The sequence below is a fragment of the Ammospiza nelsoni genome, chromosome 6 (genome assembly GCF_027579445.1).
Source record: "Ammospiza nelsoni isolate bAmmNel1 chromosome 6, bAmmNel1.pri, whole genome shotgun sequence".
In the NCBI taxonomy this organism is placed as follows: domain Eukaryota; kingdom Metazoa; phylum Chordata; class Aves; order Passeriformes; family Passerellidae; genus Ammospiza; species Ammospiza nelsoni.
Genome location: NC_080638.1, coordinates 38,892,029 through 38,919,772, shown reverse-complemented (window position 1 = coordinate 38,919,772; position 27,744 = coordinate 38,892,029). Strand labels below are relative to the sequence as shown.

Sequence of the window (27,744 nt, the reverse complement as noted above, 5' to 3'; positions counted from 1 at the left end):
GAAAATCCAATCCATATATGTGCATATGCTGTGCTGGCAGGAGGACTGACTGAAATGGCCAAAACCCAAGAGCTAATATTCTTTTGGCCAGAATAATGCAATTATTATTTTCCTAGCTATCAGTCTAAGCATACAGAGCCATCTGTTATGCAAAGCAAACATACACATCTCAATTACAGAAAATGCAGTTGCCTTGACAGAATTTGGATTACACCACTAACCAGGGCTGTAAAATTTGTTTTAAGCTAGTGTATAATGGATGCCTTTCAGGAGTTTCCTAATTAGCATTTACCTGCTTAAACTAATTATCCATCCTTCTTCTTTACTGGCTTATTAGACTTTGTTGGATACTATGCATAAACCAGATTAATATGAACATAAGACAATAATAAACATTAAAGTTCCAATTCTTTACTGTATTAGCAACATGGTGGTGCACCAATTTCAAAATGTGAGATTCTTGATACTAACTCCCAAACAGATTAAGTCAGGGATTAAAGTCTATTACAAAACGAGGGACTTTAATGAGAGACAAGAATACTGATATGAGCTAGAAACGGCTCTTGTTTCCATTTCTATCATTGGGTTTGCCAAAGCCAGCACAAAATAACAATTACTGAACTTATTACAGCCAATTGCTTGCATATTCTTTGAGGACTTAATGAGCTGTATTCATATTCTCACCTGATATTATTTAAAATTAGTGTATTTTGGTCACCAAATATTAATATTTCCCATTTAAATGTTGGTGGGGTACAGCAAAACTGACAGTAAGTAGCCTATGGAAATAGTTGCTTCCTCATAGCTGTGTGGGTCCCAATTTAAAGTATTTGAAATAAGTATTATTTCAGTTTTTCTTTTCCTCCTCAGGGTGACTGCAGTAGAAGTAGATGGTTTCTCTCTGAAAATCATCATGCAAAATATTTCTGCTTCATTTCTAAGTGAAAGCAGAAAGAAGCTATCCGGTCTAAACATTTCTGAATGCTGCAGGATTAGGAATAAGCATTAACAACTAACTTTTGCCCCACTTCTGCCCTGCCGTTTAATCTTTGAAAAACAGTTGTCAGCAATTAAATGAAAAACAAAAAATCTCAAACCAACCCCACCTCCAAATTACTGTATTTTACAAATTCATCTTTTCATATTAGTGAGCATTGGTGAAAGCATCAAAATGTGTCCTTGTTGGAACCCTCCCTGCAAGACATTTTAATGGCCTCTTCCAGCATTTCTTGACTCCAAATGACTCCCTGTCATCATGTCAGCTCCCTGGATAATGCAGGGTACTCCATAAACATCCAGTAATAGGACACAAGGGAAGTACTATTAGACTGTCCCTTTCCTATCAGGTATAGAGGTTTAAAGTTCAAAACAACTGAGGAAAGAAACTTAATTTGTTCTCGATAAATTAATAATGATCCTTTGTGGCAAAAACTTTTCTTACACATCTCAACATTCAATACTATAGACACATTTTTCAGTTGTGTCTCAGGATGAACAGGATGCACCTTAACAGCTTATTCAATAATCCATGGAAAACACAGAAACCAAATTATTATTTGCTTAATAATAATAAACAGAAGAATGCATCATACACAGTTATGTTCTAGAATTGAAAGCGTGTACTTACTTGGGACAGGCCTAAATAGATGGAGACAGTTTCTGAAATGTACAAAAATTTTCCTTCTTGATTTAGTGCAAATACAAATCCATCGAGGGACTACAGAATAAGAGGAAAGAAAAGAGTTAATAGATTGTTAAAGAATTCCAAACTACAAATAGAAGTAGATTCAAACAAAGGCATCACAGAATAAACTGAGGAAAATATTCTGACTTTTGTGAGAGTGGTTTTAATTTGAACCCTTAAGACAATTTCTTTGTATTCTGTCTACATATTAATAAACATCATATGAGTATATTACTAAGTCCAAATTGATGACTATATTACTAAGTTATTTTACTGCCATGCTTATATCTGCCATGTACTGTATAAAATTTATATCATTTGCTTGATAGAGGAAATGTAAAAGAATAAAATGTTCATTTTTTTTTTCATGAAGAAATAAATAAGGAAAACACATTACCTTCCAATTGAGCAGTGTATACAAAAAATCACCCCCTATTGCTCAGAATCAAAGCAGAGAATTTCCATTTTCAAAAATTTAAAAGGAGAAAATAAAATCCTGCCATCACTCAAATCGCTGTGGACCTCAATAATTTGTAAATTAATTGAGGATTACACACACACGCACACGCATGCACGCATATACCCACACACCATTTTCCTTTTGTGAGACAACAAAGCCAATCAGCAGATTACTGTCAAATATGTTTACAGCTTAGGTCTCTAGAAATGCTATGAATTTCATCCTTTTGGTGTAAAAGTCTAGATCAGATTTTTCTTTGACAGGTTCAAGTCTTTGGATGTGGTTTCCATTTCAACTGCAAAAACCAAAATACAATTGCAGCGATTAATGCACACCTTTTGAAACATGAGTGCAGTTAATAAACAGAGGACTATATTCTAAACTGACACAGGGTACCTCTATCAATAAGAGTAAACCTTTATTAGGAAGAAACTACCTTAATACACCGTCCATGTCTTTACCTTTTTGCCTTTTATGAGGATAATTTTTGGCAAAAAATCACAGACTATTGCAAAAGTAAAACCACAAAATTCCAGAAATTAGAAATGCTAAAACAGCTCAGAAAATATGAAAAAGCTCAAATTTTGGGAGGAACAAGGAAAAATCCCCAAAATCCTGTCTCAAATATCCCCTTGTGATAAAAGAACATGTAAAGGAAATATTTACTGTAGCATTTGAAAGATTAGCCTAGTTTTGGAAGGAAAAAGCACATAAATTTGATGGAGATACATAATGACAAAATCATGTAACCACTCCTTTGCAAATACACAACAGTGATTTTTGAGGGATTTTAATATTTTTATTTTTCTTCTCTAATTTCTAACAGGCTGCTAGTCAAAAGCTGTCTTTGGCAAAAGTTCACCCTGCTCTGATGTAGTAGGTGGTGGAATTAGTGCAAAATCTGAGTTTTCTAAAAATAATAGACCGCATATTGGAAAACAAACCCTCACTAAAGACACTGCATTAAAAAAGACTCTAATTTATATTTATGAATTAATAAAAATGTAAATCTGCATGGATCTCCTTCATGTAAAAACATTTATATTATGCAAGTAATTTATGGCCTCTTATAAATCATCATAATTTCTTTCTCAAATTATTAACATCACTTCCCTGAATTTTTAACATCAATAACAGGTGGAATATTTGGAACAGTGAAATTCAAACTTAGATCAATACCAGGACAATCAAGACCTTTGCACATCTGATCTCTCTCACTATGTACAATCTCTTACTCAGAAAAGCAAATCTTTACAGGTCTTAGTTAAAGTATTCCTGATTCTCTGTCCTGTGTTCCTTTGAGGAAACTGGCTTAACCCTCTGTTGAACTGAGAACCATGACACTGTCTCCCTGGACACCCATACAGAACTCCATTCTGCACCAAGAAGAAGAAATTGTTCCACTGACTCAGCCTAAAGGCCTATGAGCAGCAGTCAGTTTCCCTGGGTCTGGCAGTATGTACAGAGATGCTTCAGAGCAGTGGAATGTCCATACTGGCAATGACAAGCCTACCAGAGGTTTCTTACAAACCTGTTCTTAGCAGTTGGCATGACTGTGATACTTCCTTTCTTGAGGAAAGGTGTTTCATAGGTTATTTGTGTATCATGTAAATACAACCTTCTTTTTCTCAGTTTTTTATATAGCTTTTTGTGTGGCCTCTTTGCTCTGTTACTTGAGAGAATGACATACAGTTTAAGCACATTCATCATCTGGTCTGCTTAGCACACTGCATTAGTGTGTAATTATCTGACATATCTGGGCAATTTTTTCTAAGAACCAGAAAAAATAATTCTCTGAGTCACTGATGTCTTTTCTGCTTCTTTTATACACACCATCTTATTTGGGAACTCAGGCTTAATGAAACAAAAATGTGAAGAATGCTTTGAGTATTGATTAGGCAGAAATGTTTCATTCAGTGTAGTTTTGAAATTGTCTGACACCAGTTTTGCTGGAAAAAATATAAACAAACAAACAATCTCTAGCCAACATAGCTGTTCAAAGAAATTTCAGCCTCCATGGCTAAAGTTTGCAAGTCATCAGCAACTGGAAGGGTGTTGAAGTGAGAAGTGTTAGTCATCTTAAGCACTTGCTACTTTTCCTTGCCATTAACTCAGATTCTCTCTTTTCCTTTAAATAGTTTTACTTTATTAGCTTTACTTGTTTAGCCTTTTTTTCTCTTTTTCTCTGGAAGAGTATTCCTTACTTTTGCCCCCAAGTTTTACAAGGGAGGTAACTGAGGAGGCAGCACCGAAGGACCGGCAGGGGCAACACAGCACACCAACACCTTTGGATGTGATTAGTCACTTCCTGTGGCATAAAATCTGTTTGTTAAGCCAGCTGAGACTAATGACTCATGGTCATTCTTTCTCAGTTTCTTTTTCCCCTTCTCTGAAGCTATGGTTATGTGCAACTCCTGGCCAAATTCAGCATTTTGTTTAATAGAATAAAATGAGGAAGTTTATATTTAATTGTATTTTGAAAGAACCACTGATTAACAGCTAATGGACACCTAACTCCTTTCATGCCCAAAATACAAGGACCTTAAAACAAAAGCTCCAAGTACTAAGCTCAAGTTCCAAATCCTAAGAAAAATGACAATAAAAATAGGAGGAGAAATAGCCATCTTCCAATGCAAGGCAGTTCCTCCCACCAGTATGAAAGGGCTGAGACGGACCACTTTTGTGACAATGTTGTTGTTCCTTTTACAGGTCAAACAGTAGTTCTGAAGGACTGCCTCATTCGTTATTCATAGGTATTATTTATGAATATTTATTATTTAAGTAATGCGTGTTGAAATTTTTCAATTTTTCATAAAGCGTATGTCCTTTGTGCATGCCAAGAGAGCAGCAGACTTCAGAGAAGGTGCAAGGCAACATAACACAGGTTATGTTATATACTGGAGAAGAGTATGTGATATCACTGGATACTACATATTCACAAACAATTCTGTTTTAATGAGAAATATCTGGAAGTATTTTTCATAATGCTTATGTATAACTAAGGACAAAATAAATGAGAGAAGGGTAGTGGATTGAGAAAGCTTTCAAATATCTATTTTGAAAGGAGGATCACAGTGCTTTCCAGACAGAATTTCTTAACAGTTTCAATGTAGTTCACAGGCAAAAGGATTTCTGTTCTGGACATTTCAGAGTTAAGTATAATATAAAAATAGAGTCTGAAAAGGTAACTGTGTTTTGTAATGTACTATTTTCATCGAAGGAGAGGCCATGAATACAAGGAAAATTTTCTTGACTTAATTTCTCTCTTTTATTTTAAAGTGAATGAAGTTGACTGTCATAAACCTACTCCTATCTCATCTAGTGTGGTAGCTGAGAAAGGGTCAGGGTGACCCCAAATGCCAATTTTGAGCACAATCCAATTTAAGGTAGACTGGTAACTTCTTGTTTAAAACTACACTTACTGGCTTTATGCAAAATGTGATTAAAGCTGAAGCTTTCTATTACTTTTGATTTCGGAAAACCATTATGTATTATGCTGTTTCAATCACCACAGGCTACTTTTTAATTTATTTTTTTTTAACTGCCCCACTGTTTTCAACAGGCGCCAATTAAGATTCTGGGGTCAAAGGGTTAATTACATCTTCTTACCCACTATGTAGAATTTTCTGATTATTAACCAAGGTTGGATTAAGATGAAAAAGAACCGACACAAATGTTAATGCTTGCCCCTCCTCAAGAAGATTTATCATAATACCATGCTGAAATCTATATGCTCTCTTCAAAGCTGTTAAAGAATGAAATCTTGAAGGGAACACTAAAATAAATGCTTTAAAGACATGCAACTATCTGATTTATTGAACCAGTTTTCTTTTTCCTGAAAACTGTTCTAAATTAGCCAGGCAGGACTGATACAAGTTTTTCTTTGTCATATACAAGCAAGTCAATGTGGTAGACACGAAGGAAGTGAGACTCAGATTTAAAAGTCACTAGCTACAGCACACCGGAATAATAATGCAAATTATTATCATTTATATCCTCTGACATCAGAATAATACAAAAATGTAAAGCACAGGTTTTTAACCCAAAATACTCACTGCCTTTTACAGTATGTGAAGCATAGTGAGGTTATTTCCTTTCAAGATATGAAACCAAGTGTACCACTTTGACCGAATATGCACTTATGTATAATGCATCATAGTAAATGGATTTATATTTGTCAGAGGAATTTTGTCCCAGCCATTTTTGCATATTCCCACTACAGGCAAATTTAATTCACTGGAGTCTTACTACGGTGTCCTTCTGGAGAATATCCTCATATTTCACGCTATCTATGAAGTCCCTAATTCTTTCTAGTGTATTCCAATGCTTCAAAAAACCCTGTTACCCTGACCTAAACTCCAGTTAGAGTGAAGAATTACCAGTAGGCTAGGTTATTTTAATGACAGATTATTTTAAACTAAGCCTTCACCATCTGTTCCACCCCCTAATTATGAATGCAAAAAGGACATATTTCACAATTACATCAGTAAAAAGTAAGATATACATGATTTAAATGCATGCGTGTGTTCTTTGTCCAATGCAGCATGCATCTGTGATGTTTTCTCATTCGGGCTCTGATCAGGAGTTAGGGGCTGGAGAAAGGAATGTTCCTCCTGATAAAACAGACTAATTGATATACTAAACTTTTTTCTGGAAAACAGATCATCTTAATTAGAATTTTTCACTCTTATAACATAGTGATACTATAACTGGAGCTGAGCATTTATTTGAGGACAAAGCCTGTCACCAATTAGACATACAAAATTCAATAACAGCAAAAATATTTCACTCTTTTTTTTAAAGAGAGTAAGTATTGGATGCAACTGACATTTAGGAAAGAACATAATCCCTCTCTTATAATACATATACAGTTACATTATTTATTTATCGATTGAATCACAACATGGCTTAAAAAATATGATTTACTAAAGAAAGAAGCAAAAACACAAGTTCCACTTCAACATGGCAACCATTTTTGGATGGAGGGTTAAAATAAAATAAAAGGCATGAATGATGGCTAACAGAAATCTGGCCTCAGTATCCATCTTCTGTGCTCTCATTATTAAGATATCAGAGCAATATCCTCCAGCAACCTCAACAAACATGCAAAAGCATAACTACTTAGGTGGAAAATCTGACCTTGGGCTTTCACAATTAAGTACTATGAGACAACTGGAGTATTGTGCTGGGAAATAGGATTTTACATGGGATATATTTGATACACATGAATAAAAATGAGCAACTGAAGTTTCATCATCTAATGACTTACACAAATCTCTAAAAGCTTTATTTGTCCTCTTCCATCTTTTTAATCCCTTGCAAACAAACAAACAAACCAACCCCAAATAAACAAACAAAAAAACCTCACCTCCCAAAAAAAGCCCTCCCCCCCCCCCCAAAAAAAATTTAAAAGGCATAGGAATTATATCAGCCTTCCTTGGGCTACAAGCTTTTTGCTACTAAGCAAAAATTCCAACATAAAACACATAGAAACCCCAGTTTTCAACTCAAACTGCTGCCATTTTTCAATCATAGTCCACCATAACAGTTATATGGCTACATGACCATAGACTCCTTGTGAATTAATGACACATACTTGGCAACAAGGCAGCATGCATTTGGCACCAAAACAACCACAGTAAAAGAGATGAGGTAAGGGGACAAACTCAAAGGATGTGGTTAGCATGGACTTTGATGCCAGCTTCCTAATTTGTCATTTTTGTGCTCTTTGCTCATGTGGTCAGGATGCAATTTATGACAACAAGGGAGTGCCAAAAAATAAATTTGTCAATAATAAGGAGGTCTGCTTTATAGCTCAAAGCCAAGAAATGAAGGAGGAGGAGTAAACTTTACTGATTCCCTTGACGCATCTTTCACAGACTTACAGAATAATTCTGCTTATACATCCAAAACAGCAAAAACTTGCAGTGGCAGTTTTACTACTTGATTAGAAAAAAAGCATACAGAACAGAATAATTGCAAAAGTAGAAAGTGTAGAAGAGAAAAGTTTAGAGGCAAGAAAAATATTTAAAGGTGGCAGTTGAATTCTTAAGATGTATTCCCTGGACTGTTTGCTGATAATATATTGAGAAGTATCAGAGGTAAGTTTGAGAATCACAGCAAGATTAAAAATTTCTAAGTAATGGATGTTCAAGAAAAAAATCTGAGATTAAGATTTTGACAATTTTTTGAGTACAAGAACAATAAATGACTTTTAGGAATCTCTGCCCCATAGATAGAAATATTATTTTTTTCTAGAAGGCCATTCTATATTGCTGCATAATCTCAAACCACCCTGTGAAGTCATGCAATAAAGCACCAAACTTTTATCTTTATGATTTCTGATGAGTTCCTAACCTTTCGTTATTTAGGATTCCTAGAGCTCCTAGTGCTGGTTCCAGACTCTTTGGACAGGAGATGCCACATAATGCAATCAGGTTTATTTAGGACAAGACTTATCATACAGAGACTACATTATATATCTCTTCCCCTGAGAAAGTGATCACTTTGGGTCAGGACTAAGTGTACATCTGTGGACTGCCTTTGTTTTGAAAATACTCAGTGTTTGAATGTAAGTGGTTCCCGCCCTTTGGTGGTACAAATATTACAATCAGCTATGCATTTCTGCACTGAGAGGTGCTGCCCTGAGTAAAGGACTTGACAAAGTATGTACCTGCACAACATTTACTAAATAAGTGCCAAAAGTGAAAGAGTAAGGTGATGCAGCAGCAGGAGCTAAGATACACAGAGATGGCAGAGTGAGGCCTTGAGTCCCCAGACCTGCACCTCAGAACACACAGCAAGAGATTGTGGGAACCTGAGCTGATTGAAACACAGAGCAAGTAGAAGCAAAACTGATTGTGGGAGCAATAAGCATTTTTGTGAATGTTATTGTTTCCCAAGCTGCAAATTTGAAGCCCTTTTATGCAACGTATAAATATTTCAGTTTATGAAAGCTCAATTCAAATTGATCTTATATTCCTTGTGTATTTGCATGTTTGGTTAGCTTTTCTGTCAATCTACACAACCTGACACTATGTGAAAGCAAACAGATAAAGGTAGCTAAATATCAGTTGTACAAAAACCTAGGTGAAAAAACTAAAAGGAAGAATTTTTTATAGAGAGTTAATTTCACTCTTAAAATATCCTCTGTGCACTCAAGAGGTGCTCAGATGCTGTGGTGATTGATCCTGACAATTGGCTTGCTAGAATTTGACCTCTATCCCAGACCTGAATATGTGTTCTCACTTGCCTCACACAATTTCATACATATGAAGCAGAGAGGCTGTGCTCAAGGAAGAACAGGATGAGGGGCTTGTGTTTAGCATATTTAATCTATTAGATGGCAATACATACAACCAAAATAGATTTGAATGAGAAATTGAGTTGAGTTCTTTGACTAGCATATCGTTCTGATTTATACTCTTCTTGAAAGAAGAACATCTTGAGAATACTTTCCAGACAATGGAATACAGATATATTAAGAACACAGAACATTAAGAATAAATCCATAGTCTACCCAATGCAGTGCTGTTTCAAACTGTAACCCTTTAAGTTACATAGAAAAAAAAATTAAAAACTCATGTTCTTATCTTCAGCCTCTTATTCCGTGTTATAATGCAAAGAAGACAGAATCTGATCCTAATGTGCTAAGAGTTCCTCCAGCTGTCATTAATCCTTGAACTAATATAGGAGATCCTTTTGCTATACCCATTTTTTCTCTACCTATGGGAGTGTGGAGCAGTTCCACACATGTTCCCTCTGAAGTCTTCCAGGATCCATAGACAGCTGGGCTAAATTGAAGCAGCCATTCGCTTTTCCACTAAAAACCAGTACACAGAAGCCTCCAGAATAGTTATGGCCTTTTGAATCCCTAATCTTGTGACTTGAATCCTTGACTCTGGACTGACATAAATCAGAACATGCTAGTTAGTAGAAGCTGGGTTTATTAAGACATGGAAAAAAAGGGAGAGGAAAAAAGTCCACAGAACTATAACCCCTTAGGGTTTGTATTTTGAACTGGTTCTTGCAGCTCTGAAGATTGTTTCCTTTACTCTGCATGTCTTTGTCTGTCTAGCCCACTAACAGCATTCAAAACCATGGTTAGGTTTTTTTCCAAATTTAACAGAGGTCTTAGAGAAATTCGTACAGGTTTAGAGAAAATGGATTTAAAATGGAGATGAGACCTCTGAGAGCCTTTGTAGCAGTAAAAGCTGGAATATGAGTTTCTGTTAGAGATCATGGAACAGAGAGCTTTCAAGTGTACTGATCACTGAAAAATACTCACTGTCTTAAGGTTCAAAAGTCAGTAGAAGACAGGATGCAAATCTACACAAAACTATGCTGTGCTGTTCTGGTTCTCACAGAAGCTTAGATTTCCATTCACTTATCTGTTCAGGGAACATAGGAATACTGCAACTGCATGGGATAAACAAATTTCTGAAACAAATTGGATACTTCATTAATAATAAAAATATTTCATAATCTTCCCCTGAAATAATTATCCACAACATTTACATTCTTCACAGTAAAGTTGATATCTTTATGCTGGGTTGCAATATTTTGTGCAAGGGTTTTGAGCTTACAGTGCTTCAGTCCAGAAGTACATTTCACACAAAAGTGGGAAATGCACATTTATATGAAAATCAATTATCCTGAGGGAACTGGAGGTCTGGTCCTGAATGAATCTGAGGAAATCAACTCAGTTTTCCACTACAAAACACTATTGCTATGTTGACCTTCCACTTCTGTTTCACAGCTGGAATATGAGACCAGGTGAGAAGCCAGTATGTAGGTTTGCCATCAACAGGTCTGTAATCTCACCCTAGGCTATGAAGAAATACTGTGTTTCTCTCTCCCTCCCTCCCTCTTGGCCTTTTTTTTTTTTTTTCCCTGAGCTCACCTCTAATGCCTGTGTTGGTAAAGATAAGTATGGATTTTGCTGTTTACCAGCTCATTGCATAAATTCAAGCATATCAACAGCACAGAGCAGCTCTTCCAATGAAAAAGGTTTATATTCTTTTTAAAATACAAGCTAATATATTACAGTGGCACCTCTGACTGCTGTGATAATTAAGGGTCTGTTTGAATTTCCATAATAAAATCTCATTCTCTAGTGTGGGGACAGGTGAGTTATGATTTGTCCAGAAGCCAGAAACACAAGGTTTTAACTAATAATATTTTTTTCCTTTTAGAGACAGAAAATCTTCATCTGTATTTTTATGCAGGGTTTTAGTGTGCAGCCAAATTATTATGCTATTCCCTTAAGGGGTCCCCTGGATCAGCTGCAGCACAAAGTACCAGTAACCTGCTCATCAAAGGGTGCTCGAGACCTCCTTGGAAGTGCAGAGTACAGTAGCTGTTGTTGTGCCAATAATCCACAACCCTGCATTATCTAAAGAGGCCTGAGTAAGTCTTGACATGACCAATCCTAATGCTATTTACTGCACATGTCAACAATCTGTATGTTGAATCTCGTGTCCCAAGCAGGTCCTGACATGATTGCTCTCCACTGTTACTATCTGATTCACTCCAATTTGTAAGAGACCTGAAACTTTGTCTCTCTGTATTATGACTGTGGTAAATGTGCCTTCATAAATGAAAGTGATGAAAGAAAACTCCTCCTCTTGCCAAATCAAATGTTAGCACCATTTCCCTGTTATTCAGAATCACCCAGAGAAAACTAAGGAAACACTTCTAATTTCTTATTATGATGCTTTATACATAGAGTGTTTAAAAAAGAAGTGTGAATGTAGCATCCCAGCTGTTTTGCTTTCACTGTGATGTTTTTCTTCTTTCTGCTGTCATATATTTCAAGATAAGCATTGTTGGAATTAAGTTCTCCCTCAGAAGTTTCCTGCAACATTTACAATTCTGCAATGAAGTTACTATGACACCTGATATCACAAATTAGTATTAAAATTACTAAAGAAAAATCATATAATACAACAAAGTTACATATTTTTGCAGTTTGCTCCTGTCTCCAGAACTGTCTACTTTTAGACCCTAAGCAATAACATATTTTCCTGATTTTCTTCACCTTTTTTCCATCTTTTTCCCTTTCTTTAAATCACTGTAAAACTACATTGAGCCAAAATCAAATAGAATTAGAGAGTGGTTTGGGCTGGAAGGGACCTTTCAAGGCCATCTATCTCCAACCTCCCTGAAATGAACAATTAGATCAGGTTGTTCAGATCCCCGTCCAACCTGACTTTGAATGTTCCCAGGGATGGGGCATCCATAACCTCTCTGGGCAACCTGTGCCAGTGTTTCATTACCCTCATCATAAAGAATTTCTTCCTTATATCTACTCTGAATCTACCCTCTTTTCGTTTAAAACTATTACCCCTTTTCCTGTCAAACTGCACTGCCAGTGTTTTTTACGCTGCCATGTGAATGTCTTTGCAGTTCAGATTTTGTTCCATTGCCATGCCCAAATGAACATGCTGCCTGACACACCACACAGAAAGCAGTATAGATAAGACTTCTGCATGTAAATTTGCCATTTTAATTGGCAGCAACTCCTCCAACTTAAAATAAATAAATTTAAGTGGTCATGCTTTAATGAGTTCCGACATATATCTGAATTTCTTCAATCTGTTTTCAGTCACTATAGTGAGAAAGAAATGGTATTTTATCAGTCATTCCCTGACTCTGGTTTCAAACCAGATGGGAAAGAGCAGAAGCGCACACACACAAGATAACTGCAACAGAAATATAACCAAATGTTTTCCACATCTGAGAAGATTGTTTGAGTTCTGACTAGGGTTTAAAATCTAAACAGTTTTTTCAGCCTAGTTACAATCCTTAGCAGGATTGCAATTCAGCTTGAGGAGATTTTCTGTTGTACTTAAATCTGGGTTTATTTCTAAATTAAAATTTTAATGGAAAATAAAATAAACACACTAGGGTGCTTAGAAATTCAGAACAATTTTTGACACCTAAAAGATGGACATTAATGGCAGATGAAACTTAAAATCATCCTGGTTTCAAACTGCAATATATCTTGCAATATATTTATACCTAAACCTTGTCAGAATCAAGTTCTCCCTCACAGGCTTCCTGTGTCATTTCCCAATCCTTCCCCAATGAAGTTGCTATGCCACCCACTGATATCACAAACTAGTAGGAAAATTAACAAAAAAATCATATAATACAATAAATGTAGAACTAGAGTTTCCAGTAGGGAATGAAAAAGGAAAGGAAAAAATCTGACAAAATCAGTTTTGGAAAGCAAACAGAAAGTATGTACATACAACAGCTATTTGAAATTAGTGTCCCAAATTTACATATCAAATTCTACCTACAGTCAACTCCTAAAAAAATCTCTTACTCAAGCTAAAACTATCTTCTTCTGAGGAATCTCACTCTGTTGACACCAAAACCTAATTACTTGCAGAATTAGTGTTTCCTAAACCACTCTTTAATAGCAATCTGAAACCAAACCAAACCAAACCTAAAGTCTTGATGAATTTGCAATATATTGCCTTTATTCCAAATAGAAGAGGCTTCAGTTACCTTTTAAATATATTCAATAAGATATGCAGATAGCTATAGGCCTACAGCCCTTGAAGATAAAATAGATTAGACAAAAAACCCCCTGAATATAGGTTAAAATATGCGGATGGCAAATCCATTGTACACAGATTGGAAAGCATTCTGTTAATCTGTAAAGGTAAATGGAAAGATTTTCATTATTTCTAAGAAAGACAGAAATTTAAGCCAGATAAACATTGTAAAATTTGATTTGCAAAGCCACAGAAAAGAATTTGAATGCACAGAATAAAAAGAAATCCCAGAAGTTAGGGTGAAACTTTATCACGCAAAGGGAATTTCCAGAGTACAGATATACCGGATATGGAGCAAAGCTGTACAAATCTATCAATATTTTGTGTCTCATAGATGAACTTGTACTACTGTCTCTGACCTACAATAATTACAGTCTACAGATAATAAGTGATTAATTTCAAAAGTCTTGATTATCCAACTCCTTAAAAGCTCTTTCTTATCACTCACTGGAATGTTATGCTTCTATACAAATGATATCATAAACTGCTGTTGCAAATAGTACAGCTTCAAATCACATTTATTATTTACAAATGCTTCTTGAACACAGCAGGTGGCAAAATGATTTAGCATCACGAACAAATACATATGGTTGCTTGAGCCCCAGTTTTAGAGTAGAGAAACCTATTTTCTGGTCCTACATTTAATGGACTAGAAATAAGCAATATGCAGCTAAACCATTGTACGTATTCTGTCAACTCACTGCTTCAAATGAACTTTCTCATATGAACTACTGTGCTTAAAACAACTTAAAAACAAATCACAGGTCTCACATATTCAAAGACTGGCTCATCTGCAATATTTCCTCTTATAGTTTTCAGGGAGGATTATGCATTATGGAAAAGAAAATGCAAAGGTAAAAGAAAGTGTTATGTAGTCTAAAATCAATAGACAGAGAGAGGACATTAACCAAGAGGCTAATAAAAAGATGCTGCCCTAGACAGTACCATAAAGAGCCCTGATATATTTTTGTCTTCAGAAATACTATTCCTAATGCCAATTTTCCCTTAGCACTGCAGTAGTTTCTCTGTGTATATACATGTCATCTTATTTTTTTGTCTTTCCCAATTTTATGTTTGCATTTTATTTTCTCATTTCCTTCCTGCTACTCCCCTGTTTCTCTTTACTGGCTTGATGTTTACACAGACCTTTACTAGAATTGCAGGGTTTGGAGAGATCCCATTTTTCTTCTTTGTTGTAATGCCCACAGTTTTCTTCCCAGAGAAAAGATAAGTTTACCCAGAAAATAAAAAGCTAATACAACCTTTTGCTCATCAACAAAGTATGTCTTGCTGTAGCCAGGAATAAGTTAATAAAACAAGGAAAAAGCTTAGTGGCTTAAAGAAAAAAAAAAAAAAAACACACCTCCTTGGGGTTATGAACGAACAATGTTGTTTTTTCTTCCCAGCGTGCAAGGATTTAATTAAGTGATAACAGTCACCTTGGGGTGGCTGCACAAGGCAATAATATCTAGGTGAAGAAAAATGCTGAAGAGAGTTGAGTACAGTCAATTTATCTTCAGAGAAGGCAATAAATGAACAAAGCATAGGTATTTGGCTGATTGTTTTGGAATGTTTCCATTACTGATAAACATCAAAATAAAAGGACAAAGATTTGGTATTTTCAGTATCTGAAATGCATTAAATACAGAAAGAAATGAAGGAATAAATCACTGTGAGGTCATATCCTAGAGTTCTAATTGCAAATGGTTTGGTAATTATTCAAGCTAAACATAGAACAAGGGAATTTTAATGTTGACACAAAGGATAGAAATACAGCTGACATGTGTATTTATAGCAAACACAAAACACTGTATGAATTTCACTCTGGAGAAAAAAAATGGTAAGTGTAGATGGAATGAAGTGATATATATTACACAAATATATGCAACTTCGCAGCCAGCAACCCAAATTCAAGGATTTAAAAATATGTTTGTGGGAGCTCAATTATCTGTAAGCCTATGTTCTGCCACCCCCATATGCAGAGAAAGAGATGTGTGAGAAAGAGCAACATGAAACAGGGAAGCAAGACTACCAAAGAGAAACATTCTCCTTTACCACAAAGCTGCTAACAATTTGTTTTACATTACTTGCAACATAGGGTTTGAAAGGAACACACGGGCTGTCCTTAGGGAGCGTGATGTGTTCAAAAGGGTCTGAAAGCAATGTAACCAGTATTCCCAGTAACAGTACTGAGTCTTCCAAAACTCAGCACAACTCCTAATACAGCCACAATAGTTCTTAGCCAGCAGCATATTTGGCCAAACAGGCACAAATCATGCTAATATGTAGATGAGAGAAACAGAACAAACACGCCAATAACCTCGGGAATTTATCACATTCCTTTGTCCCTCTCAAATTGGAAAATCTCATATTCTCCTTAGTTTTGATCCTTTTCCTGAATCTGTCTTCAGCAATGAGGGAATTGATAGCAATTTCCTTGAATTTAAATACTTCTCACTGACACATATCTGCATGGAGACCATGAAACCTACAGACAATTGTTTTTTAACTATGTGGGCAGATACTCTTTCAAAGAGAAGAAAAGTCAATAATGAATGGCTCACACAGCATCCTGAGGAAAAAAACCTGAAATATATGCATGTCTGTGAGATAATGTGAGAGCAGGAAGAGTCTGAAGAAAAAATATCAATTTCTGAAAAACATAAAACATTTTCAACTTGAACATAAACATTAGAACAAATTTCACTACGTTGTCTCATTATGACTTCTAGTGTATGTTCAGGTAAAGTATTTAAATTAACACTGCTTATCAGGGCTTGTGTTTTTAAGGCCCTGTAAGAAAGATCTACATTAGCAACTGGTCCCACAGCAGTTACTTTCCTTCTAGAAGAAATATGTTCTATAAAAGACTTTATGAACTACATACATGGAAACATTTCTCACCTGTAGGAGGCTGAAGGCTTATCACCTGCCCAACACTACTGGCCTTGGTAACATCACAAACATTTACCTCAGTTAAAACTTCAAATTTATAGATTATTGCCAAGACACTAGGAAAAACTTGCATAATACAGTGACCAAGGTTACCCTTTCCAGTTACAGTGGAAGTTCTGCACAGTCCCAGAGATGGGTCTAACAGGTTTTTGAACCAGAAATATGGACTTAAATCTGACTTCCCTGAATAAAAAGTGTTCCACAAATGCCTCCAGTTAAAATGTGACATTAGCTACACAATCAGAGCACAGGTTTTACAATTCAAATATAATATCCCTCTTGTGTATGAGATTACACACTCACTGCTCTATACATTTAGCTATTTTATCTCTTTTTTTCTCTTTTGATTTTTTTTTTGTTTTTAATGATTATTGGAAATTAATAAGATCTTATAACGTGAAACTTGGACTGGCTTGTTTTCCTGAACTAACTATTGCTTCAGCATCTCCTCCACTAATTCAGAATATTTGCCTGCTTTGAGGTACTAATCAAGCTTACATCTCTGGGTCCTCCTTCCTGCCTTCAGGATACAGTGCACTTCTCATTGAATCCAGAGGGTTAAACCTTGGAGTCAGTCATTGGAAGGACACAAATTTGTTGGATTTGAGGGATGGAAAGGAGGAAGATTTCAAGGTCTAACAAAAATGCTAGAAAAAACCCAATGATAGGGAGTAAATCTCACAATAGCAGGAACAAGCTTAAGCTCACTTGTAGTTGTAGAAAACATAATGACTGTAAAGAGAAATATAATGACTATATGAGAAAATAATGATGTAATGAGAAAATATAATGACTATAAAGGACAGAATGAGGAACAAAGGGGAACAGAACAACAAGCAAAGAGAACAGAAGGACCAAAAATGTGCAAGAGAAAGAGAGTTTAAGAGAAGACTGAAAAAAAAGAGGGAGACAACTACTAAGTTGCACTTCTAGTAAAGAATGTCACAGAATAAATGACGACCTGTTGCAGACTTTTGTGTGAATATAAAGCTATGTATACAGAAATTATTTAGTACTTCAAAAAACCCACAGATAATATTATTTCCAAAGCAGCTTACATGGCAAGTGCACAAGTCAGGACAAACAGATTCAGCATTGTCTGAACTGAAGCATAGATAAAGAAGGATAATTTCTGTTCTTCTGAACAGAAATTTCCTAAACTTTAAATGTCACTTACTTATTCTTGCCAGGAATACCTTTTATTCCTTGCTTACAAAGATTGATACTGTTTTCTAAACATGTGTGTGGAAAATGCCAGACTTCACAAAATGGTAAATTTTCCCATATTATCTTCTTGAACATATCTGTGCAACATTTAGTTCTTCCCCTTAGAAATTCCTTCAGACTTTCTGCAGCAATTTAAAAAATCACTGCTCAAACTGTTTAGTTGTGTGAACCTGTTCAGAGTTGGCAGTCAAAGGCACAGCCTTGAAAAAAATGCCTGTATGCAAATCAAAAGAAAAAAATCTTACAGTACTCTGCTCTTACAGTGGTCAACACTGGACAGCTCTCTCTCTCTCTCTCCCTTCTAATACAAAGTCTTAGAAATAATAAAAAAAAAAAGAAAAATCTTGTGTCTTAGGTAAGGCAAATAATTTCCCATTTATGTTAATATCAGTCAAAGAAATTTGGCACATGATGATGTATATATATATATATATGTGTGTGTATATATATCATCAATGTGGAAATTTATTGGAATGCCAACTTTAGCTGAAGACATTCAACTATCCTATTAATTTCTTCACACCATCACTGCTCATTCTTAAGGATACAGTATCTGAAAAGCCAGTGACAAAATGTCAGAGCATCTTGAGTGTACACTGTCATTCAATTCTATATTTGACCAATCAAACAACTTATGTCTAATTTAGAACTTTCAAATTTTATAAAAGTATACCTTTTTTTTAAATTTAGAAATCTGTTTGTTGTCAAAAATTAAAAAAAAAATCTGTTTAAACTTGTCTCTACCCACATATTTCTCCGTGTGGGATGCAGATCTGTAAAGACCCACAGACCTGTCCACTAGTACAAAAGAAACATTCCAGTGACTGTATTCATACTGTTCCTTTTTTGTACATATCCAGTATGCAATATTTACTATTTTTTATTGAAGTGAGCTTTACACTCTACCTTGGTAAGAAACTTAGTGCATATATACTGTGGAAATTTATCACTACTAAAATCTTGTTTAGTAATAAACATTATTTCAGACTGTTAGACAAGCATATAAACATTCCATAGAAATAAACCGATGCAGGACTCCTTACTTTACTCAGTTACTCCTGTTGATGTTCTGGAGGATATTACACAAAATTAGTTAACCAGAGCAAAACTGATGCAATTGAAAAGGATTTATTATTGAGTAGCTCTATCCCCCTTTTGACATTGCTGCACAATTTGTTAGAAAATGTTTTCCTGGGTAAAATGTATGATGAAGGTTACATTTCCTTAAAATGGATTCAGCCTGGTCACCTAGCCTACAATAAGAATGCAATGGGAACAGTAGGTATCAATCTCTTAATATAATGAAATAAATATGATGGGATATTGGAGAGACATCTGGTCACACAAGATGCATGTGCTATTGAGTACCTGAAAACACTAGTGGGAAACTTACGGAATATGTTTTTTTCCAAGCTATCAAGCTGTATCAATTACCAGGAAACAATCCTCAACTAATGCTGAGAATGAGCTGCAAGGAAGATTTTCCTTTTCATCATCTTACTGTGTTGGTGTTTTTAACTGACATGGTAGTATCTTCCCAAACTACAAAGATTAACTAAAAAAAATATTGACCAATATAGAAGAAAATTAATTTTCGAACATATTACAACAAAGTATAACTTTCTGGAACATATTACTGCAAAGTACAACATTGAGTAAAAGTATGTGTTTTTAATAAATTATTTCTTTACAAACAATCCCATGCAATGCTACAGACTTGGTGAAGGGTGGCTGAAGAATGGCCAAGCAGAAAAGGACCTGGGAGTCCTGGTCAACAGGCAGCTGGATATGCACGAGGAGGCTGCCCAAGGTGACCAAGAAGGCCAATGGCATCTTGGTTTGTACCAAAAACAGTCTGGCCAGCAGGACCAAGTGCGGTGATTTGACCCTGGCTGGAGGTCAGACACCCACCAATGCTGCTCTGTCACTTCCCTCTTCAACTGGACAGAGAAGAGAAAATATAACAAAAGGCTCATGAGGGCAGGGAGACATCATTCACCAATTACCATCATGGGCAAAACAGACTTAGGGAAATTAAATGAATTATTACAAATCAAAATTAGAACAGGATAGTGAGAAGTAGGACACTTTCCCCCATCCCTCCCCTCTTCCTGGGCTTAACGTTATTCCTAATTATCTACCTACTTGCACCCAGTAGTACAGGGACTCAAAGAATGGGGGTAATGGTCAGTTCATCCCATTGTTTCTGCCATTGCTTTCTCCTCAGGAAGAGGAATCCTTCCCCTGCTCCAGCAGGAGTCCATCACACAGGAGATAATCCTCCACAAACTTCTTCAGTAATGAGACTTTCCCATGCGCTGCAGTTCTTCACAAACTGTTCAAGCATGGTACCCTTTTCCCACGGGTCTTTAGGTCCCTGTCAAGAGCCTGCTCTAGTGTGGGCTTCCCACAAGGTCAGAACCTTCTTTCAGGCATCTGTCTGCTCTGGCATGGGGCTCCTCCAGGGGCTGCAGGTGGGTCTCTGCTGCACCATGTCTCTCTGGAGAAAAGAAAGCTCATGGAGCCCTTTATTAGTCTCTACAAGTACCAGAAATAAGGCTGTAGCCAGGTGGGGGTCAGGCTCATCTCCCAGGCAAATGGCAACAAGGCAAAGGAAATGGCCTCAAGATGTTCCAGAGGAGGTTCAGGTCAGACATCAGGAAATTTTTTTCACTGAAAGGGTAATTAAGCATTGGAATGGGCTGCACAGGGAAGTGATGGGAGTAACCATCTCTGGAAGTGTTCAATTTCCAGGGATACTGAAATGACTGGACATGGCACTTAGTGCCATGGTTTAGTTGACATGGTGGTGTTTTGTCAAAGGCTGGATTAAATAGATCCTGGCAGTGTTTGCCAAACTATATTATTCTATTATTTTATTTTTTTTAATCTTCCAAATATTACATGTTTTGATTTATGGAGTAGAATACATTGCATTATAAAAGCAAGATTTTGGATTTGTAATTTCTTTGGTATCAGTTGCAGGCTGAATTTCTGGGAAAAATCAGTCAAGTTAGTTTAATTATTCTCAAGAGTGTGGTAGGGAGACTATTACATTGCCCATGATAAAAAAAAAAAATCTTTCTTTTGAACTGTTCTGTTCAAATCTGCTCTCATTTTACCAATTTCTGATTTCTTGAGTAAAACTCCAATTTACAAGTCTTGTAGAATTTCTAGCTGACAATAACAACAACAAAAAATATCTTAATGATTCCATTTAAAGACACAGAACTACTGCTGGAGACTGCTGGCACATGACCAGATCTCGCATTTTCACAAGGTCAGTGGTATGTCTGCATGAGAACTAACACTGGGCACTTGCCTCATCACATGCCTTCCAGTGTCCTGGGAAGAAAAACCTCTCATGCCTGAGTAGGACAGATGCATGAATCAGGTTCTGTGTAAGAGAAACAGAATGAGGCAAAGAACTGCAGAGGACTGGGCAGGGAATGGAGTCCCTTGCCTAACAGAAAGACACTTTAAGAATAAGTATGCAAATGACTCTAGGATTAATAAATCTAGGAGCCGAAAAGATTTGGGCTTCTTCCATAATCTGAGAAAAGAGTTTCAAATCACCTGGTCCATATTTAGAATGAATAGTTCTCAATCTTTGATATGATCCAACATGGCAAGGAAGGAATTAAGCAAGTGAAGCTAGATCTGTTAAGTACCTAGGATGCAGATAGAAGACTAGGGCTGGTAAAGAGAATGAAAACGGAGTTTGTGGGAAATGCTGACAGGCTGAACAAGCAAGTGTGAGGCACTGGGAGGATGAGTATTGGAAATGAGAGAGAAGGCTAGAAGAGATAGGCTAGATTATTTAAGCACCATGAAATAGAACTGAGACATATTTTCCCACTATAGCAGATTTCTTTCCAAAAATTGGAATGGCTCCCACAAATTCCAATTCAAACTGCTCTTGTATCAGCAAAGCTAGGAAGGATATTGGCAAATGTTAGCACCATAAAATATTCTAAGCCATGAGACCCATGAGGATCATTGTGCCCAACTCCTGATTACACACAGGGCAATCTGGAAGTTAAACCATGCATCTACGAGAGTTGTTGAAACACTTGAACACCAACAAGTTTGGTCATTACCACCTCCCTGGGGATCTTGTTCCAGTGATTGGCCACTATGTCTGTGAATTTTCCCGCATTTCCAGGCTTCTCATGCTAGACCACATAGAAAATTATAATTTATTTTAGTTACCCTGTTCAAATGGCAAAAATACATGTAATTATCCTAAAACTACATATCTTCCAATAAACTATGTTAGCTTCAGCAAGACTTCCTGACTTTTCCATTTTTATTAGTAGATCATAAGAAATTACATTCAGAAAAACTCAAAAAGAAAAGCATTGAGATTGTAAAGTTGAGGGCTGCAAAGTAAAAAAGCATTCCACTGGAACTCCGGCCTCATTTATTGCATGTAATAGATAATGCTGCCCTTAAGGAACAGCTATTTGATATTTTGTTTTCTCCTCAGTCTTCAATGTGTGGCCCTAGGCCTTATTTACTGCATTCTATGCAAACCATTCTCTGTAGACAGAATTGCAAGCTTGCTTGCAGGTTTTTCCATGATGCTCATCACTACAGCATCTGAGTGCTTCATAAACATTAATTTATTTTTCAAAATTACCTTGTGAAGCTGTGGAATAAGGGAGAAGATGCAGCCCCTAACAGTGCCCATATCATTATTGTCACTGATCGATGCTGAATACAACAATTATCTTCACTAGATAAGGATCCTAATTTCGCAAGTATAATTGGATGTCCAACAAAAGGAAATACAAACCAGGGTATATAAGACTGAAGGGCAGGCTGAAGTTCTGTAACAACAAAACTATTACATGCCCAAAAGTCCAAAAATGACAGTAAAAATGGCTTAAAGGCCTTAAGGGTAAATATACACCCATGTTTTTTTATTCCAACTGCCTGATATCAGGTAAATAGGGTTGTTCCATTAATGGGGGGCAACATCAGAAAAACTTAAGTTCTACAACATCAGTGCTGCTATATAGTGAGATTTAAATCTTTTCTCTTAAGGAACTGGGTGATGCTCTAGAGAAGTTATGCACAAATCCTAACCTGTTAGCCATCTTCATGAAAGGAGCGAGATATTCCTGATTGTGGAACGGGAAAATGTTCCAGCTATACCAACCTAGGTTTATCTGCAAGAAGAAAACATCCATGTATGTGTGTGTCTGTGAAAATTACAGAGTCAAGAGGGAGCAAGTTCTTCACCATTGGGAATAAAGAGTAAAACCACAACCACAATTTACTTGGCAAAGTAATGTGTGAGTGATGATGGATTCCCTAGATGGCAAGTGGTGTCACAGCATGAATACCTGAAAGGAACAGGAGGTCTCAGATGCAGCCAGTCTACACACTGAATGGATTTAAAAGTAGCAGGGACCAGTTAAAATCCCACTTTTAGGTATCAAATGTACATAAATGCATATGGGCTTAATATGACCATGGTAACTTCAGAGAAACCATGCTGCTAAATACCATATAAACTTCTAGAATCTGAGTAGGAACACTGGACACCCGACTCCTCAAGAACTACTGCTTGTGTGATTACTTTAAGACAAAGTGTGATTACTTTAAGGGCAATAAATAAGAAAACAACAGCACTAGTTATGCACTGAATGAGAACTAGTGAATTGAAGGTTTGTGTGGTAGGGGGTGATATAAATTTTCTTTTTCTCATTATTTATGAATATTTGGGAAAAGTTTTCTTTTTCTCATTATCTATGTTATCTATTAATATTTGGGACTCTAAGCAGTCACCAGGAGCTTGCTGAGGTTTTCAGAGCTAGCCCCCAGTACACTCCAGCCATATCTTCACATTTCTTGTCCTAGTCACACCAAAAGGCAGAATACTGAACAGTGTAAATACTGATGCCAACAAACTTGATATAATCTGAAATGCATTTTATTTTTTACAGAAGCCTAGATAATACATTCTTCTCAGTGGACATAGGTATATTTTTACAGGAGCTGGATAAAATTTTGATAGTGCCTTAAATAATGGCCCTTTGCTATTTGCAAGATTCACTTATCTTCTGCTGAACTGTGAGAATAGAGATATTCAGCCACAGAATTCAACTGTCCAATAGCTTCTTTTTTTGGAGCTCCACACTTAATACATATTGAATTTGAGGAGTGAAAGCCCTTGCAGGAAAGGCAATTTTTGTAAGAAACATTAACCTCACATCTGGGGTTCATTAAGATAGCCTCTGAATATAAGGACTTGAGGGGAAAATTAACAATGGATAGATTAACTTTGACCTTGCTAATCTGGCATTTCCTGCACTTCCTGCAAAGTATTTACTGCTGGCTATTTGGTGGACAAGACACCAGACTAACTGGACAGCAAGTCTGACTCAAAATAGCAATAGGTATTGCTATTGTATATATACTATACACAAGAAAAAAAATACCAAGAAACAACGAATTACAGAAGCAGCAAAGATATCAAAAATCAGAATCTACTGAAAACATGACAACAACAAAGGCCTTGCACTTTAAGAGTGTGCAGACCTTGTGTTGGCTTGCTGCAGAGGGGTGAATTTCACCCTTAGATGGATGGCCTTTTCACTACGAGAGTTTCCAATAGAAAAGATAAATGCTAAAGAGAAGACAGAAGAAAAAAACTTACTGTTCTCTAACTTGTAACTAATTTCCTTCCTCACTTTTATATATACTCATAATACAGACATATATATAGAATAAAAAGAGAGAAATCAAAGTATGCTCACTCATAAAGACTTGCTGTCTTTGACAGATTAAAAAAATCTTCAAGGCACTGCTGCTGCATTCAAAGAACTAACATTGTAGAAATTACTGGGAAGAAAGAATAACTAAACTCATCTAGCAGCTCAGTTTAAAGATGTCATGCTGCTTTATCCCTATCATTAACAGACTTATTTTAGTGTCTTTAACTATTAAGCTTTAACTTTTTTCAGCATTCTCACACTGCCCCTTGACTCATAGACAGACTTACCTATGTTATTTTGAGGGGTTATTGCTTCTGCAACTGACTGCCTGGAGGGTTTCCAATATTCTGCAGTAAACTGTCGCTAGATTTTCCATTATCACTAATCAGCAAGATAAATGCAGTCAGAAGGACAGAACACTTCTGCGCTTAAACCTATTTATTTTCAAAAAACTATGGGAGTGTTTCCTATTCAAATCTTCTGTAGGCCCCGTGTCAGCATTAATTTACTGGGATTATTACCATGTGAGAAATAATGTTTTGGCCTGGATAAACTTAATTGGTGCTTTTCTTTTCAGTTTCTTTAAGAGAAGAAATGACAAACATTTAAAACTGTCTATTATACATTTTAAGCAATGGAAGGGAAATGAAAGGACAGAGAGAGAGAGGAGAATCACTTTCATCCAGAGTAGAGACATTACAATTAAAGCACATTCACAACTGTTCTATACTCTGGCTCTATTATTATTTTTGTAATTCTTTATTTAACAACATTCTTTAAAAATAGATCAGATTACTCTAAATATCTTGGTCTTGCTATCTATGGCTTATATTCTGATTCTGCCTTTTAGGTTCCCCTTTTTTTGTACCTCTGATACCATGTGCTAATAAGGAGAAGAATGTGATAAATGAGGTCACAAGTTCTTCTGCATGAGAGAGATTTCAAAGCACTGACAAAGACAATTTAAAAATTATAGGAGACCTAATTTAATAATCAAAATCTCTTCCACATTTAGCAATTAATTGCACAGTATATATGCTGCCTGCAGCCAGCCCATCTCTTGAAGTCCACTGTGTCACAACTTGTCTCATTGTGTCCTACTGGAAACAGTTGCTCTTTTAATTTATAAAGATGAAAGAAACCCACTATAATTTCTACATATTTTGGTATTTCCTTGTTGAAATGTTTATTAATGAAGAAGAAAAATAGAATGAAAGGAAAAGAAGATACAGTCCTTCTCTCCTCCCATTCACATTTACTTTGTTCCCATACTTGCAGCTGGCTTTGGCATCTGCTGATATTACTTTGGGACAAGCACTTTACATCTACCACCCTGCCATTCTGGTAGAGAACATGGCATGTCTCCTAAAAAAAATACAAGCTTCCTATAAACCTGCACTCGCCCTATAAACATCCAGCAGTGATCCCACAGTCAGCTCTCCAAATGCAATCACAAGAGTAGAGGTACTGGTAAAAAGCTGGTTCTAGGTATTGTGGAAATAAAAACGCCTCCTCCCACAAAAGCTCTTCCAGTGCTGCTAGCAGAGACAAGCAAATAAAAAACTGAAGAAGGGTATCATGGGAATGCTGGAAATTGTCTTTATAAGCGTCACTCCTGAAGTGGCAAAAATGTCACACCTTTTGGGAGAACAGGTTGTTTTTAACCCTTAGGTCTGCTGGGTGGTACCTGAAATTATTAAACCTGACATTTCTAGGGTTAAAACGTCAAGAAGGAGAAAGAGCTGAAAAAGGAAATTCCCCAGTTTCTTAGTAATGAAAAGCTGAGGGTATACCTTCTGTGGTTGTCTGTGAGATGCTTTCACATCCTTGTGTCAAGGGTTTTTCAAATTGACAACTTGCAAATTTGAAATACAAAAATGCCCAAAGCGATATTTTAGTGGCTCAGGGAAACTCTTGTACGGGAAAAAGAATTCTTAAGTGAAACGTCTCTAGAAATCACACAGGGCCTGACCACGATACTCTAATTATGCTAATTGCTTCAATGCCCTTGCTTTATTTATGCTGAGCAGCTAAGATAAATAAAGGAAAATTGCTTTGGATCTAACTGTATTCATATCAGAATGCAAACTAGCCTGTGTTTGTTATGTGATTGCTGATCTGTTTACACTAAATTCTGCAGGTAATTGCAGTTTTGATTGCACATTTATTTCTAGCTGCACAGGTCCCAGGACTAGGTCTGTCTGTTTTTATAATTAAACCGTTTTGTAATATCTAAACTCACTAAAGAGCAAAATGATGCTTTAAGAATTTACATATTTTATGCATTAAAGATAATACTTAGGTACTCAGTGACAGAGAGGAAAAATTCTGTTTATTACAGAAAAATGGACAGCATGTTCTGGATTTGAAGAAATTTGAGACATCTGTTCCAAGGCCTGTTCACTGAGTGGGACAGATGTCCTCCGCATCCCCGTAATCTGTTATACAACACCTACTTTTTGAACTTTCAGTTGTGACTTTCATATGAGTAAAACATGTTAACAGAACAAGGCTGGGGTTTGGTGATTAACCACAGACCCTATATAAGAGTCAGCACATGATGGAAGTTTTGGAAATGGAAGTCTCTCCCTGGGAAGAATTGGAAGCAAATAAAATGTTGATGTATCTTTAGCTCAGGCTCCCACCACAATTTGCCAATATTGGTATAGTCTTTGACGATTCTTCAAAAAGAAAACAATATTATTCCCATTTTGCCAAGTGTAGAAAATGTAGAGAGGTGTAGAAATCTGACTTGTCCATGGGCCACGCAAGAAATTTGTGTCAAAGATGGGTATGAAAAGGATTGCCTAAATCCATATCTTTTGCTTCAAGCACAAAATTATTATTATTACTTATACATCACTATAAATGTGTATGGCATATTGCAGACAGATAAAGTGACAGGTACTGCAGAGTTGACACTCTCAATTATAAAACCATCCTTCTGTCCTTGGTGATGAATTTGAGGTGAAGAAGCTTTCTATTTTTTTCCAATGTATTTAGCACCTTCTGAAACCTTAATTTGAACTTCAGCTGTGGTTATTTCTTCCATTCCAACTCCCTCAACATGTAGGCACCAATTTTAATCTTTTCTTCCTTGTGTTTTTGAGAAATGCCCATTACTAT

At 36.3% G+C, this 27,744-nt stretch overlaps 1 protein-coding gene across 3 annotated transcripts in view; it reads right to left on the bottom strand.

Moving 5' to 3' along the window:
- Positions 1-27,744, bottom strand: part of NPAS3 (neuronal PAS domain protein 3) — a 586,683-nt gene that overhangs the window by 175,617 nt on the left and 383,322 nt on the right. For all 3 annotated transcript variants that reach the window (XM_059475172.1, XM_059475171.1, XM_059475170.1), the window contains one exon: positions 1,628-1,717. In XM_059475172.1, the coding sequence (XP_059331155.1) occupies positions 1,628-1,717 (90 nt within the window). The remainder of the gene's footprint in view (positions 1-1,627; positions 1,718-27,744) is intronic.